Source organism: Microcebus murinus, chromosome 22 (genome assembly GCF_040939455.1).
Source record: "Microcebus murinus isolate Inina chromosome 22, M.murinus_Inina_mat1.0, whole genome shotgun sequence".
Taxonomy (NCBI): Eukaryota; Metazoa; Chordata; class Mammalia; order Primates; family Cheirogaleidae; genus Microcebus; species Microcebus murinus.
Window position 1 is genome coordinate 6,280,103 of NC_134125.1, and position 13,061 is coordinate 6,293,163.

The 13,061-nt window shown below is 54.0% G+C and overlaps 1 protein-coding gene across 1 annotated transcript; it reads left to right on the plus strand.

Annotated features, from left to right (window-relative positions):
* The first annotated feature begins 1,065 nt into the window (after positions 1 to 1,065).
* Positions 1,066 to 10,811, plus strand: HPD (4-hydroxyphenylpyruvate dioxygenase). The gene is made up of 14 exons (XM_012782271.3): positions 1,066 to 1,167; positions 1,289 to 1,315; positions 1,813 to 1,875; positions 2,216 to 2,320; positions 2,779 to 2,821; positions 2,977 to 3,059; positions 4,912 to 5,001; positions 5,481 to 5,584; positions 6,034 to 6,111; positions 6,655 to 6,817; positions 6,935 to 7,006; positions 8,570 to 8,692; positions 10,249 to 10,365; positions 10,457 to 10,811. The coding sequence occupies exons 1-14, from the start codon at positions 1,165 to 1,167 to the stop codon at positions 10,565 to 10,567; spliced, it is 1,182 nt and encodes a 393-aa protein (XP_012637725.2). The 5' UTR covers positions 1,066 to 1,164; the 3' UTR covers positions 10,568 to 10,811.
* The last annotated feature ends 2,250 nt before the right edge of the window (positions 10,812 to 13,061 follow it).

Genomic DNA, 13,061 nt, shown 5'->3' on the forward strand with positions numbered 1-13,061 from the left:
CTTCTCCTGCAGTGGGACCTTCTGGGCCTGTGAGCTCCACTCTGGGCCACCTCCCGTCCCATTTTCTCAGTTGGACACTTAGACGCAGGGAGTCGAGGGAGATGCTAGGAACCGGCTGGAGAGCTGCCCCAGGAGGGGCAGGATGAGGAGCCGGGGCCACCTCACCTGGCTCCTGAATTGCCCAATAAATAGAAGAAGGGAGAAGCTATCTGGACTGGTCCAGTGAGATCCAACTCCAAAATCGAATAGGCCTGAGTTTGGATCTCTGTTCTCACCAGTTCCGTGACCTCAGAGACATGTGTTCCCCTCTCCAGGCCTCAGTTTCCCCATCTGTCTGATGGGAATACCAATATTTCCCATTTGTAGAGAAGGCAGTGCAGATATTTCAAGTGTGGGCTCGGGAGTTCGGACAACCCGGGCCGCATTCCAGTTCCACCCTCATACTCGCTAACTGCATGGCCTGGGAAAGTTCTCTAACTGTCCTAATGAACCACAGCCAACATGAACAGAGGCCATACTGTGTGCCAGGTCCTGTCCCAAAGATTTGTTCTTTATCTCATTTAATTCCCCACCACGCAATGATGGCTCCTATTTTACAGATGGGGAAACTGAGGCTCCAAATCACATAGTATGTGGGGGAGCCAAGATGCAAATCTTCATACCCACAACAGAATACAACCCTTTCATCCTGCATATAAACTGCATGCTTGCTGTGCAAACAGGGCTTTAAGAGCGAGCCCCAAATCCCCCCTCAAATTCTCCCTGAGTAAGACATCTCGAGCCGCCACTGCACTCGAGCTGGCCTTGGCTTCTAAGCTTTGGATTCTGAACGGCGATGACCACAGTCCCAGCCCCGGGGCCCGGGAAGAGTGTGCGCTTGGCTTCTTGCCTTGGCGCTGGCCCTGCTGGCTAGTGGACCAGGGCATCACTCCCCTCTCTGGGCCTGGCAGCACCGCCCAGTCCAGCGAGTCCACGGCTGGATCAGAGGCTTCCAGGCCTCTGACCTTCCAAGGTTGGACCCACCTCCCCACCCACCCCCAATTCCACGCCCCCAGGAAGGCCAGAAGGTCAGGGCGGGACCTGCGCGGGGTTAAATCCTCTGTCCAGCACTCCCCAGGCCTCTTGTCCCCGTCTCCCCAGCAGGAAGTCTGCCCGGGCTCAACCATGGTAAGTGTCTGCCTAGGACAACGGCAGTCTCCCCCTACCCTGTGGGACATCTGCAGTGACACTGCCACAAGCACCTTGTGTTGGAGCCTCCACGTCTCACTGTCCCTTTCTTTCTCCTTAGACAACTTACAGCAACAAAGGAGCAAAGGTAAGCAAGTGGGGAAATGTGGGGGCCTGGGGCTGCAACGGGGTCGGGGTGCAGCAAAGAGCAGAAGAGGAATGACTATGGTGGATACGTGCTGTCCACATGTGCACACACGATTTTCTCCCCTGGCTCTCCCAGACTGAGCTAGACTCAACTTCTTAAAAACTTTTCCCTCTTCTTAAAGACCTGCCAATCTCGTAATCTCATCTGGAAGTCCTTTCTAAGGTCTAACTTAAATCCATGCTGCTGCAGCATAAGGCTATTCCCCCTGTGAAACCCGCTCATGCCTCCTGTGTGGGGGCTTCCCAATTCCACAGCCCCAGGATCTCGATTTCTGCATGAGAAACCTCTTTTGAGGCTTGGCGAGGCTGTGTGGGGCTCAGCTTCTCCTAAGTTCCGTGGTTGAGGCTGGGGTAAGGGAGGTGGCTAGGGGAAGCCTCTCTACCTACACTTTTCTAGACTCTCAGGGACTCAACCTCACCCATTCTCTCCTCCTGCAGCCCGAGAGAGGCCGATTCCTCCACTTCCACTCCGTGACTTTCTGGGTCGGCAACGCCAAGCAGGTAGGGAGCAGCCAGGGCGAGGTGTAGAAGGAGCAGAGTGCAGGCAAGAGGGCCTCAAGCGCAAGGGCAGGCCTCCAGCAGGAGGTCTGTGATTGGCTCCTGCGAGGGGCGGCTCAAGGTCAGAGTGGGGACCAGACACTGGCTGAATACTAATCACACAACCGGGCCACGGACCCCAGCAGGACACTTACCTGAGGGCCCAATGTGCGGGGAGCGGGCTTTCTCCCCAGGAGGGTCTCTGCACCTGGGGCCACAGGGCAGACAGGCTGAGGGGGGCTGAGGACTCTCTTTGGGGGGGGCCCTCAGCCCTCACGAGCCCTGTACCACCCTGCGATCCCAGGCCGCAGCCTTCTACTGCAGCAAGATGGGCTTCGAACCTCTAGCCTACAGGGGCCTGGAGACGGGCTCCCGGGAGGTTGTCAGCCACGTGATCAAACAAGGGCAGGTGAGTCCCTTCCTCAGGACCCCCCATCCCCTTGCAGAAGGTCGGGTCTCCCCACTCCTCGAGGGCTCTAACCCCCCAGCTGAGGTGCGTGCAGGTTGGGAGGAGGCGGCTCCCAGCGCCGTCTGGCTACCTCCAGCCTGCAGAGCTCAGACCCGCTGGGCCCTGCAGCCCCGCGGATGTTCAGAAAACCTAGGATGTCAGAGCAGAAAGTCTAAGCAGTGCCCTGGTCCATGGGATCCCTGGAGTGGTCCCCGCCGGGGAGACCTGTCCCATACAGGTGTGGCATGAGAGAAAGCCCCATCCCTCAGGACCTGCAGGGGAAACTAAGGCAGAGAAGGAGCTAGAACCCACGGTCCAGGAGTCCTGCATGGCAGAATCCTTTTGCTCCGCCAGGGGAGTTTCTGGCAGGCAGGGAGGGGGAAGCCACCGGCCACACCTCCTCCTCCTCTGTCCCTTAGATTGTGTTTGTCCTCTCCTCAGCACTCAACCCCTGGAACAAAGGTGAGGGGCCGGGGGCAGAGACGTGCCACTGCGGGTGGGGGTGAGGCCGGATGGGGCGTGAGGGGGGCTGAGCCTCGATCGAGATGGAGCCCTGAGGCTAACGGCCAGGTGAGGGGGCCTCAGACTTCAGCGCCTCCACCCGCTGCCGGCCACAGAGATGGGTGATCACCTGGTGAAACACGGCGACGGAGTGAAGGACATTGCGTTCGAGGTGGAGGACTGTGACTACATTGTGCAGGTGAGACCGGCCGCACCTGGACGGACTTTGGAGGGGAAGCAGTGAGGTTCGGCCTGCCCTCTGCCTCCCAGGGGGCCCCCATCAGTCAGGGCTGGAGGGACACTGCTGTGTCACAGTGATGAGCCCAGACGGTGTGACACACAGATGGGTTCCAGGGATGCTTTGCCCCTTACTGTGTCTCCTCTCTCTGAGCCTCAATTTCCACATCTGTAAAATGGGGGTGACCACAGAACCTACTTCACTGAGTTGTTATAAAGAGGAAATGAAGGCCGGGCGTGGTGGCTCACGCCTGTAATCCTAGCACTCTGGGAGGCCGAGGCGGGCGGATTGCTTGAAGTCAGGAGTTTGAAACCAGCCTGAGCAAGACCCCATCTCTACTAAAAATAGAAAGAAATTAATTGACCAACTAAAAAATATATATACAAAAAATTAGCTGGGCATGGTGGCGCATACCTGTAGTCCCACCTACTTGGGAGGCTGAGGCAGGAGGATCACGTGAGCCAGGAGATTGAGGTTGCTGTGAGCTAGGCTGACACCATGGCACTCAATCTAGCCTGGGCAACAAAGTGAGACTCTGTCTCAAAAAAAAAAAAAAAAAAAAGAGGAAATGAGGCTGGGTGTGGTGGCTCACACCTGTAATCCCAGCACTTTGGAAGGCCAAGGCAGGAGGATCACTGGAGCCCAGGAGTTTGAGACCAGGCCGGGCAACATAGTGAGACCCCGTCTCTAAAAAAAACTTCTTAAAAAATTAGCTGGGCGCGGTGGCATGTGCCTGTAGTCCTAGCTGAGGTTGAGGTGAAAGGATCGCTTGAGCCCAGGAGTTTGAGGCTCCAGTGAGCTATGAAGCGACGACATGGCACTCTCACCTGGACAACAAAGTGAGACCCTATCTCAATGGGGAAAAAAAGGTTTAGGGGTTCAGAGCATGGATTCCCGAGCCAGATTCCCCGAGTCTGATTCTTATTAGCTGTGTGACTTCGGGCAAGTGACTCAACCACTTTGTGCTTCAAGTTCCTCACAATGGTAATAGTTCTTTTTATATGGTGTTGCTGTGATGATTAAAGAATTTAGGCTGGGCGAGGTGGCTCACGCCTGTAATCCTAGCACTCTGGGAGGCTGAGGTGGGCGGATCGCTCAAGGTCAGAAGTTCGAAACCAGCCTGAGCACCGAAAGCAGTAGAGTCTCGTCTCTACTAAAAATAGAAAGAAAGAAATTAATTGACCAACGAAAAATATATATACAAAAAAAATAATAATAATTAACCGAGCATGGGGGCGCATGCCTGTAGTCCCAGGTACTTGGGAGGCTGAGGCAGCAGGATCGCTTGAGCCCAGGAGTTTGAGGTTGCTGTGAGCTAGGCTGACGCCATGACACTCACTCTAGCCTGTGCAACAAAGTGAGACTCTGTCTCGAAAAAATAAATAAATAAAGATAAAGAATTTAATACCTAGAACTGTGCCTGACACATGATATAAGCAGTGACATGCAGCAAAGTTTTGCTAAATAATCACATGAATCACATGCGCAGAGCTCTTGGCACAGGGTCTGACATGCAGTAGGTGCTCAATGTCAGCTTGTAATCTTATCCAACCACTCTTTTTACAGATGGGGAAACTGAGGACTGGAGAGAGGGAAGGGTCGCAGAGTGAGTTAGCAGAGGCAGGACAGACACTCACCCCCACCTGGTTTCTGTTCCCATGGCTCCAACTCTGTGCCTGTGCCTCAGTTTCCCTAGTTGCCAAATGCACACGAGGCATGAGTACAGCGGGTGACAGCTAAAGCCAGCTGGCTTTCCTGCCGGGGGCTGGGAGCCTCCAGCCCTCATGGCCTCTCCACCCTGTCTCCTCTGCAGAAAGCCCGGGAACGGGGGGCCAAAATTGTGCGGGAGCCCTGGGTGGAGCAGGACAAGTTTGGGAAGGTGAAGTTTGCTGTGCTGCAGACGGTGAGTTCACTTGGGTGCCCCTCCTGCTGTCTTCAGCCCCATCTGACTCCAATACCCCACCCCGCCCACTCTCCTCAAGATTAAATTAATCACAAAGATGGCTGAAATGGCTGACAGAGCTTCAGCATAACCTGATCCGCTGCTCTCATGGGTTCTTCATTTCGTTGACACACTGTTACCGAACACCTACTATGTGCCAGGCACTGGGCTAGACGCTGGGGATGCCGCGATGAGCAAAACAGTGTCCTGGCCCTTGCAAAGCGTCTGGTTGTACGGGGCAGACGTCTGTCTAAGAAACCCCACACAAGTGGGCGGCTGCAGTTCATTCCAGAAAGGGGAGGTGACCTGCCCAAGATCACACACCGAGTTCGGGTCAGATACAGGTCGGAACCCAGGGCTGTGCTGGCGCCAGGAAATGTGGCCTGGCTGTGGCGGGGACAGGTGCTCAGGGGCCAAGCCAGGCTGTCTTCCGCCCTTAGTATGGGGACACCACCCACACCCTGGTGGAAAAGATGGGCTACACCGGCCGGTTCCTGCCTGGATTTGAGGCTCCAGCATTCAGGGACCCGCTTCTTCCTAAGCTGTGAGTGTTCCCTGGGGCCGGGGTGGAGGGGACCGCCCTGAGGTGGCATGAAACGCTCTCCTATCTCCTCCCTCCCCCATGGGACTGGGTTTCTGGGGGGGGCGGGCAGAGCATCTAGAACCCACTGGGGAACTCCTGAAAGTCCCCCAGGGGCCCTTGAAGAGGTGGCGCAGAGGCAGAAACCATGGGCTCTGCAACCAGATGACTGCCTGGCTCCAAATGCCAGCTCTGTCACTTCACAGCCATTTAACCTCGGGCGAGTCATTTCATTTCTCTATGCCTCAGTTTCTTCATCTGTAAAATGGGTATGGTAATGGCATGTGAGTTGACGAATAAAGTGCCTGGCTCATAGTTAGTGCCACACAAGCATGAGCTACTTTATTACTGAGGCATCAGTGGGAAGGGAAGAGTTTTTGTGGGGTAACCTTCCCACTCCCCCCCTTTCCCAGGCCCAACTGCACCCTCGAGATCATCGATCACATCGTGGGGAACCAGCCCGACCAGGAGATGGTGCCTGCCTCGGAATGGTGAGCCCCTGGCCCTCCTCCTCCCCAAGAAGTGACAGTCTCTCATGGGGGACAGGCCTACTCCCCAGTTCTTGCACCAAAGGGGAAAACAGCCAGAGATGGTGGGAGTTAGCCTGAGGCTACTGACTCATTTATTCACTGCAAAACTGTCACCATGGAGACCAGAGGGCTTAAGGCCCAAAGTGATCCACAGGGCCTACCTCTGAGGAACCTTGGGGACATCACAGTCCAGGGAGGCTTGGAGGAAGACTGTCACTACCCAAACAGCACCTTTGTCCACATTATAAGCAAGTGCCCCTTTCTCAAAGCACTTTACTTCTGTCTTGGAACACTGCCACCCTGTATGTATTTTGTTCCAAGACACTTGCACCTGAAGAATCGTCTTAACAAAGGGACAAATCTATAACGTACTAATATATGATATGAGTGGTGTCTCCTTTCTGGAGCCTGTCCAGGGACAAATTCTGGAAGGTGGAAAGTGGGGACGGGGGGAGCCAGTTCCAGGTTGGCACTAAGAGCATAAGTGTCCTGGCCACCCCGCAGGTACCTGAAAAACTTGCAGTTCCACCGTTTCTGGTCTGTGGATGACACGCAGGTACACACCGAATACAGCTCTCTGCGTTCCATCGTGGTGGCCAACTATGAGGAATCCATCAAGATGCCCATTAACGAGCCAGCACCGGGAAAGAAGAAGTCCCAGATCCAGGTGGAGCCTCCTGGGCTGGGGAGGAAGAGAACAGGGAAGAGGTTTGAGGGCTCTTGCAGGGGTAGGGGTGTGGGTGGCAGGGCAGGTGACAGTGGTCTCCTTGTTTCCCTCCCCCAGGAATACGTGGACTACAATGGAGGCGCCGGGGTCCAGCACATCGCTCTCAAGACCCAAGACATCATCACGGCGGTTAGAACCCCTTTCCTGGTCCTGGTTCCCCTCTCATTCAGCTCCGGGGATGGTCTCTGCAAACTGGAGAGGACAGGGACAGCGGCAGTCCTGGGCCCCCTTCTCTGGCCTGGTTCCTGCAACTCGTGTGCACGCACGTCCCCGCCCCAACCTGGACAGTTCAGTCCCTGCAGAACTTCTGGGCTTTTGAGGTAGCAGGTGGCAGAGTATCAGGAAGCCTGGACTGTAGTCCCAGTTCTGTCAGTGACACACTGTGTGTCTCTGGGGGATTCTACGCTCTCTCTGGTCTTCAGTTCCCTCCCTAGAAAGTGAGGATATCAGGCTACAAGATCAATGATGTCCTTCTAGCCAAATTAAATGTCCTGCGCCCGTGGGTCCAGACTCTGGCGAGGCCAGGTCCTACCCGCTGCTCTGCATGGTGGCAGAGCAGACACGAGCCTGGACTGTCCCATTCAGTCCCGGCCCAGTCAAGAGTTCACTGCATGACCTTGGCAACTTCATTCATTCAGTCTTGTAACAGAAGTTTATTGAGCAACTACTATGTACCAGGCACTGTTTTAGGTCCTTGGGGTACATCTGCAAAAAAATAGTTTCTACCCTCATGGAGCAATAAACAAAAACAGTCAAATATGTATGTTAGATAACGGCGAGTGCTCTGGAAGAAAATAACGCAGGGAAGAGGGAGAGAGAGGGCCAAGGGCATTGCACATTTAAATTGGGTGGTCAGGGAAAGCTTCATGGAGAAGGTGGCATTTGAGAGCAGGAAGGGGTGGGAGGAGAGAAGCCTGTGGAAATTTGGGGGGTGGGGAAAGCGCCCCAGACAGAAGGGAGCCAGGGCAAAGGCCTGGAGATGGGCGTGTGCCTGGAGGGTTGAGGGAACAGCAAGGAGATGGGTATGGGTGGAACAGAATGAGCAAGGGAGACAAGGTAGGAGTGGAGACAGATGGTGAGGGCCACAGTGATGACTCTGAATTTGGCACTGAGACTTGGCACCACCATGGGGTAAGCAGAGGAATGACACGATTTGGCTTGCATTTAAGTAAAATCACTCTGGCTTCTATGTCGACAACAGATATTTAATCTCTCAATGCCTCAGTTTCCCCAGCTATGACATGGAGGCAATAATCATCTAGAAATAGGCCAGGCAAGGTGGCTCACACCTGTAATCCCAGCACTTTGGGAGGCTGAGGCAGGAAGATCACTGGAGCCCAGAAGTCTGAGGCTACAGTGAGCTGTGGATTGTGCCACTGCACTCCAGCGTGGGCGACAGAGTGAGACCCCCATCTCTAGAAATACTTAATTAATCAAATAATCATCGTGATGCCTAAAAAGATTGCTGCAGGGACATCGTGAGGCAACATATAGAAAGTGCTCGGGACAAGCACTCCATAAACGCCAGCAGTTTCTGTTCTAATGGGGCCCAGGACAGGGACGGAAGGGGATAAGGTCACACGGTACCCTGGCCATTGAGGGGAGCTAGGACAGGGACCCAGCACCTCCACCTGGCTAGGGGTGTTGAACATGGAGAGAGAAGGAGCTGACCTCAACCTTGCTCCGAGACAGATCCGCCACTTGAGAGAGAGGGGCACGGAGTTCCTGGCTGTTCCTTCAACGTACTACAAACAGCTGCGGGAGAAGCTCAAGACGGCCAAGATCCGGGTGAAGGAGAACATCGACGTCCTGGAGGTGAGGCTGGGCGGGATCCTTCGCCAGGTGCGGGGTACGAGCCCTGAGTCTGTCCTGCCTCACAAACGTTGTCTGAGCCCTTACCCGGCTGGCATCGGGCACAGGGACACAGGGAAAACCAGACTTGCATTCTGGGCTGGGGTGTGGGGAGGGTAGACAGATGACAAGCAAATAAGAAAACGTCAGAGAGAGAGAGAGAGTTCCTGCCAGGCAGGAAGTTAAAACCAGCAATCAGGGGCTACTTTGCAGAGAGGGGTCAGGGAGGGGACTCTCTGAGGAGGTGACATTTAAGTGCAATCTAGATAATGAAGGGAGCTGGTGTGTGAAGGGCTGGGGAAGAGCATTCCTGGCAGAGGGAACAGGCAGTGCAAAGGTCCTGAGGCAGGGGCAAGCTCTGCGTGTCTGAGGAACATAAAAGAAGGCCAGAATGGATGAAAATTGTGTTTGAGGAGTGACCTAGGTCCAACAGGTAGGCAGGAGCTGATTCCTCCTGTGCGCTGTTTTAAGAGTTTGGATTTTGTTCTTCTGTGGCCAGAAATCATTGGAGGTTTTGTTTTTTTTTTATTTTGTTTTTAAGAGTTTTATTGATATATGTCACATACGTCATCCTTTTAAAGTGTGCAATTCAATGTTTTTTTTTAATCTATTTGCTATGTTGTGCAACCATCATCAAAATCAATTTTAGAACATTTTCATCACCCCTAAAAGACACCTGCACATCTTAGCCGTCATGTCCCAGTCCCTCCATCCCCTGCCCCCTCCCACCGCAGCCCCAGGTAACTACTGGTCTACCTTCAGTCTCTATAGCTTTGCCTATTCTGAACATTTCGTGCAAGTGGAATCACACAATAAGCTTGTTGTGACTGGCTTTTTCACTTAGCATAATGTTCTCAAGGGTCATCCACATTGAAGCATGTGTCAGTACTTCACTCCTTTTTATGGCCTAATATTAATGTCCCACTGTATTGGCTATGCCACATTTTATTTATCCATTCATCAGTTGCTAGATATTTGGATTGTTTCCACTTTTTGGCTATTATAAATAATGCTGTTGTGAACATTCGTGCACAAGGTTTTGTTGGTCATGTGTTTTCATTTCTCCTCAGTATACATCCAGAAGTGGAATGGCTGAGTCACATGGGAACTCCATGTTTAACATTTTAAGAAAATTCCAGACTGTTTTCCAAAGTGGTTGAACCATTTTACATTCCCACCAGCAACATATGAGTGTTTGATATCTACTGGGGCGGGGGCAGTGTTAAACAGTGGGGAGACATGATCTGATTTTTAAAAGATCCAGCTGATGTCTGTGGGGAGGACGGATTGTAAGGAAGCAGGGAGCAGTCCTGACGGTGGCTTAGACGAGGACTGTGGCAGGGGAGTGGTAATGAGACAATCTGGGGATATATCTGGAGTGGCTGGAACTGCTAGGGAAAGGGGTCCTTTCCTGGCCATGGGGGGCAGAGGGACCACTATGGACTTTCTGAGGAGCCCACCGTGCCAGGCTAGAAGGGCGGCCCGGCCTCCCCCAGCAGAGCGCCCTGTCTCCCGCCTAGGAGCTGAAAATCCTGGTGGACTACGACGAGAAAGGCTACCTGCTGCAGATCTTCACCAAGCCGGTGCAGGACCGGCCCACCCTCTTCCTGGAAGTCATCCAGCGCCACAACCACCAGGTACAGCCTGTCCCCCGCAGGCCCGAGGGGGCGTGCCGGTAGCACGGCCGGCTTCCTGGGTCCCCAGCTCACCTCCTCTCTCCCGCTCCAGGGCTTTGGAGCCGGCAACTTCAACTCCCTGTTCAAGGCTTTCGAGGAGGAGCAGGCTCTGCGCGGCAACCTCACCGACTTGGAGACTAACGGGGTGGTTCCCGGCATGTAGGCCCCGCCCGCCACGTAGGGCCCGCCCACCACGTTTGACCCCATTGAGGCCCCGCCCCCTGTTTCTGGAACACGCCCACCTCCTAGGCCCTGAACATCAGGCGCTCCCCCCATTGGCCGCTCCCTCTAGACCCCGCCACCAGCCTACTCAGGGACCCCCCCGGCTCCGCCCACCTTCTGGCCACGCCCCCTCACTCGGGCCACTCTCTGCTCCCGCCCTCCTGAGTAAAGCAGACCGGGTCCAGTGCGTGTGGTGTTTGTGCCCGGCGTGGAGCGATGGCGCCACCCCGCCGCCAGGGGGAGCGCAGGGCGCCAGCGCTGCAGGGGCGTCCGCGTTAGGGTTCTGAGCGCCGCGGCGCCCGGGGAGGCGCTGGGCGGAGTGGGACCGCGCCGGTCGGGGGAATCCCGGAACCAGAGGAGGCAGGGGACTGACACTCTAGGGAGGGACACGTAATGCCTTTCATAGAGTGGGAAGCGCTCTAAGACGGCAAAGCAGGTGATTGAGCTTGCGTGGAGGTGAAGATAGCAGGGAAACTAAGGTCCCTCCGAGGAGATGCCATCTGGGAGCCAGGCGTGGGAAAATCCGGGGAAGGAGTATGCCAGGAAGAGGGAACAGCAAGGGAAGGCCCTGAGGTGGAACGGAGCTTGGCGGCAGCTTGCCCGGTGGCTTTATGATCCCTAAAGACGAGCAGTCCAGACCAGGCGCGGTGGCTCACGCCTGTACTCCTAGCACTCTGGAAGGCCGAGGTGGGCGGATCGCTCAAGGTCGGGAGTTCGAAACCAGCATGAGTAAGAGCAAGACCCCCCATCTCTACTAAAAGTAGAAAGAAATTAATTGGCCAACTAAAAATATATACAAAAAATTATCTGGGCATGGTGGGGCATGCCTGTAGTCCCAGCTACTTAGGAGGCTCAGGCAGAAGGATCGCTTGAGCCCAGGAGTGTGAGGTTGCTGTGAGCTAGGCTGACACCACAGCACTCTAGCCTGGGCAATAGAGTGAGACTCTGTCTCAAAAAAAAAAAAAAGATGAGCAGTCCTCAGTTTGTAACTCATAGCCCAACCCCTGAACATTTGAGGGGAGAGTGCTAGCCCAGGCACTTTAGGGGCAGCGTCCTTGCCCAGCAACCACAGGACGTGGTGCCTTGGATCTTTGGAGAGAGAGAGCAGGTAGGAGGGATCTGAGCCCCCCTTCCCACCTCCACCCTCAGCAGGGCAGTCACCACTGCCCCAAGCCTTGTTTCCAATGTCCTCCCTTCAGAAACTCAAGTGGGAGTGATTGCTGCAAAAGAGTGAGGCAACTGGGAGAGGAGCTGCTTGCTGCTTGTCCTAAAACCCTTGGAAGGAAATTCTTTAAAACCAGAGAAGAGGTGGGGGACAGATTGGGTCTTTGCTTCCAGTGCTTGACACCCCTCCCCAAAGATAAGCCAACTCAGAACTAGGAGCAGACCGGTCTTAGTGCCAGAAAAAAATCCACTGGCACAGTGGCTCACACCTGTATTCCTAGCACTTTGGGAGGCCAAGGCAGGATAGATCCCTTGGGGCAGGAACCTGAGACACATAGCAAGACCCCGTTTCTACCAAAAAAAATTTTTTTAATTAGCTAGCCATGATGGCACATGCCTGTAGTCCCAGCTTCTCAGCTGGCTGAGACAGGAGATATCTTGAGCCCAGGAGTTAGAGGTTGCAGTGAGCTATGATTGCACCACACACCAGCCTGAGCAACGTAACAAGACCCTGTCCTCATCTCCTCTGAAAAAAAATCCAAGTTGGTATAATGAGGGAAATCAGGGGATTTTCTCAGATTATATAATAAGTCATGGCTTCTGAGATCATAAACTTGACAAATAAGAACCCGGGCTGAGGGGTGGTGAGAAAAATAAAGAGAACCCAGAGGAACAGGACCCAGGCCCATGTAAAAATACCCACCCTCTATTCTCCCATGACTTTATGCAAAGAAGGGAAATTCTATAACCCGGAAGGTTGCAAACCAATGACTTACAGGCCAAATCTGCCTCACAGACGTATTTTATCTTGCCTGCATGTTTTCAAACAAACTGGTGTCACCATAGCTCACTGTAACCTCAAACTCCTGGGCTGAAGTGATCCTCCTGCCCTGGCTTCCCAAAGTGTTGAGATCACTGGCGTGAGCCACTGTGCCTGGTATTTTGCTAGGGTTTCACATCTTTCCTTTTCTGAGATCCCACGGACACCAACTGTGGGTCCCTTGTCACCCCTCTGCTGGAGCAGGCAGAGCCAAGACCTACTAAGGTAAAGCACCTCTAGAATGCCACAAATATTGGACAGATTTGATTCTTCTCAATTTATACTGTTAATATTTTATCAGCCCCTCCCTTTCAAATACAGACCACAGGGGAGTGTCTCCTTAAGTGTTAAACTTTTTTTTTTTGAGACAAAGTCTTAATCTGTTGCCCGGGCTAGAGTGCTATAGCATCAGCCTAGCTCACAGCAACCTCAAACTCCTGGGCTAAAGCAA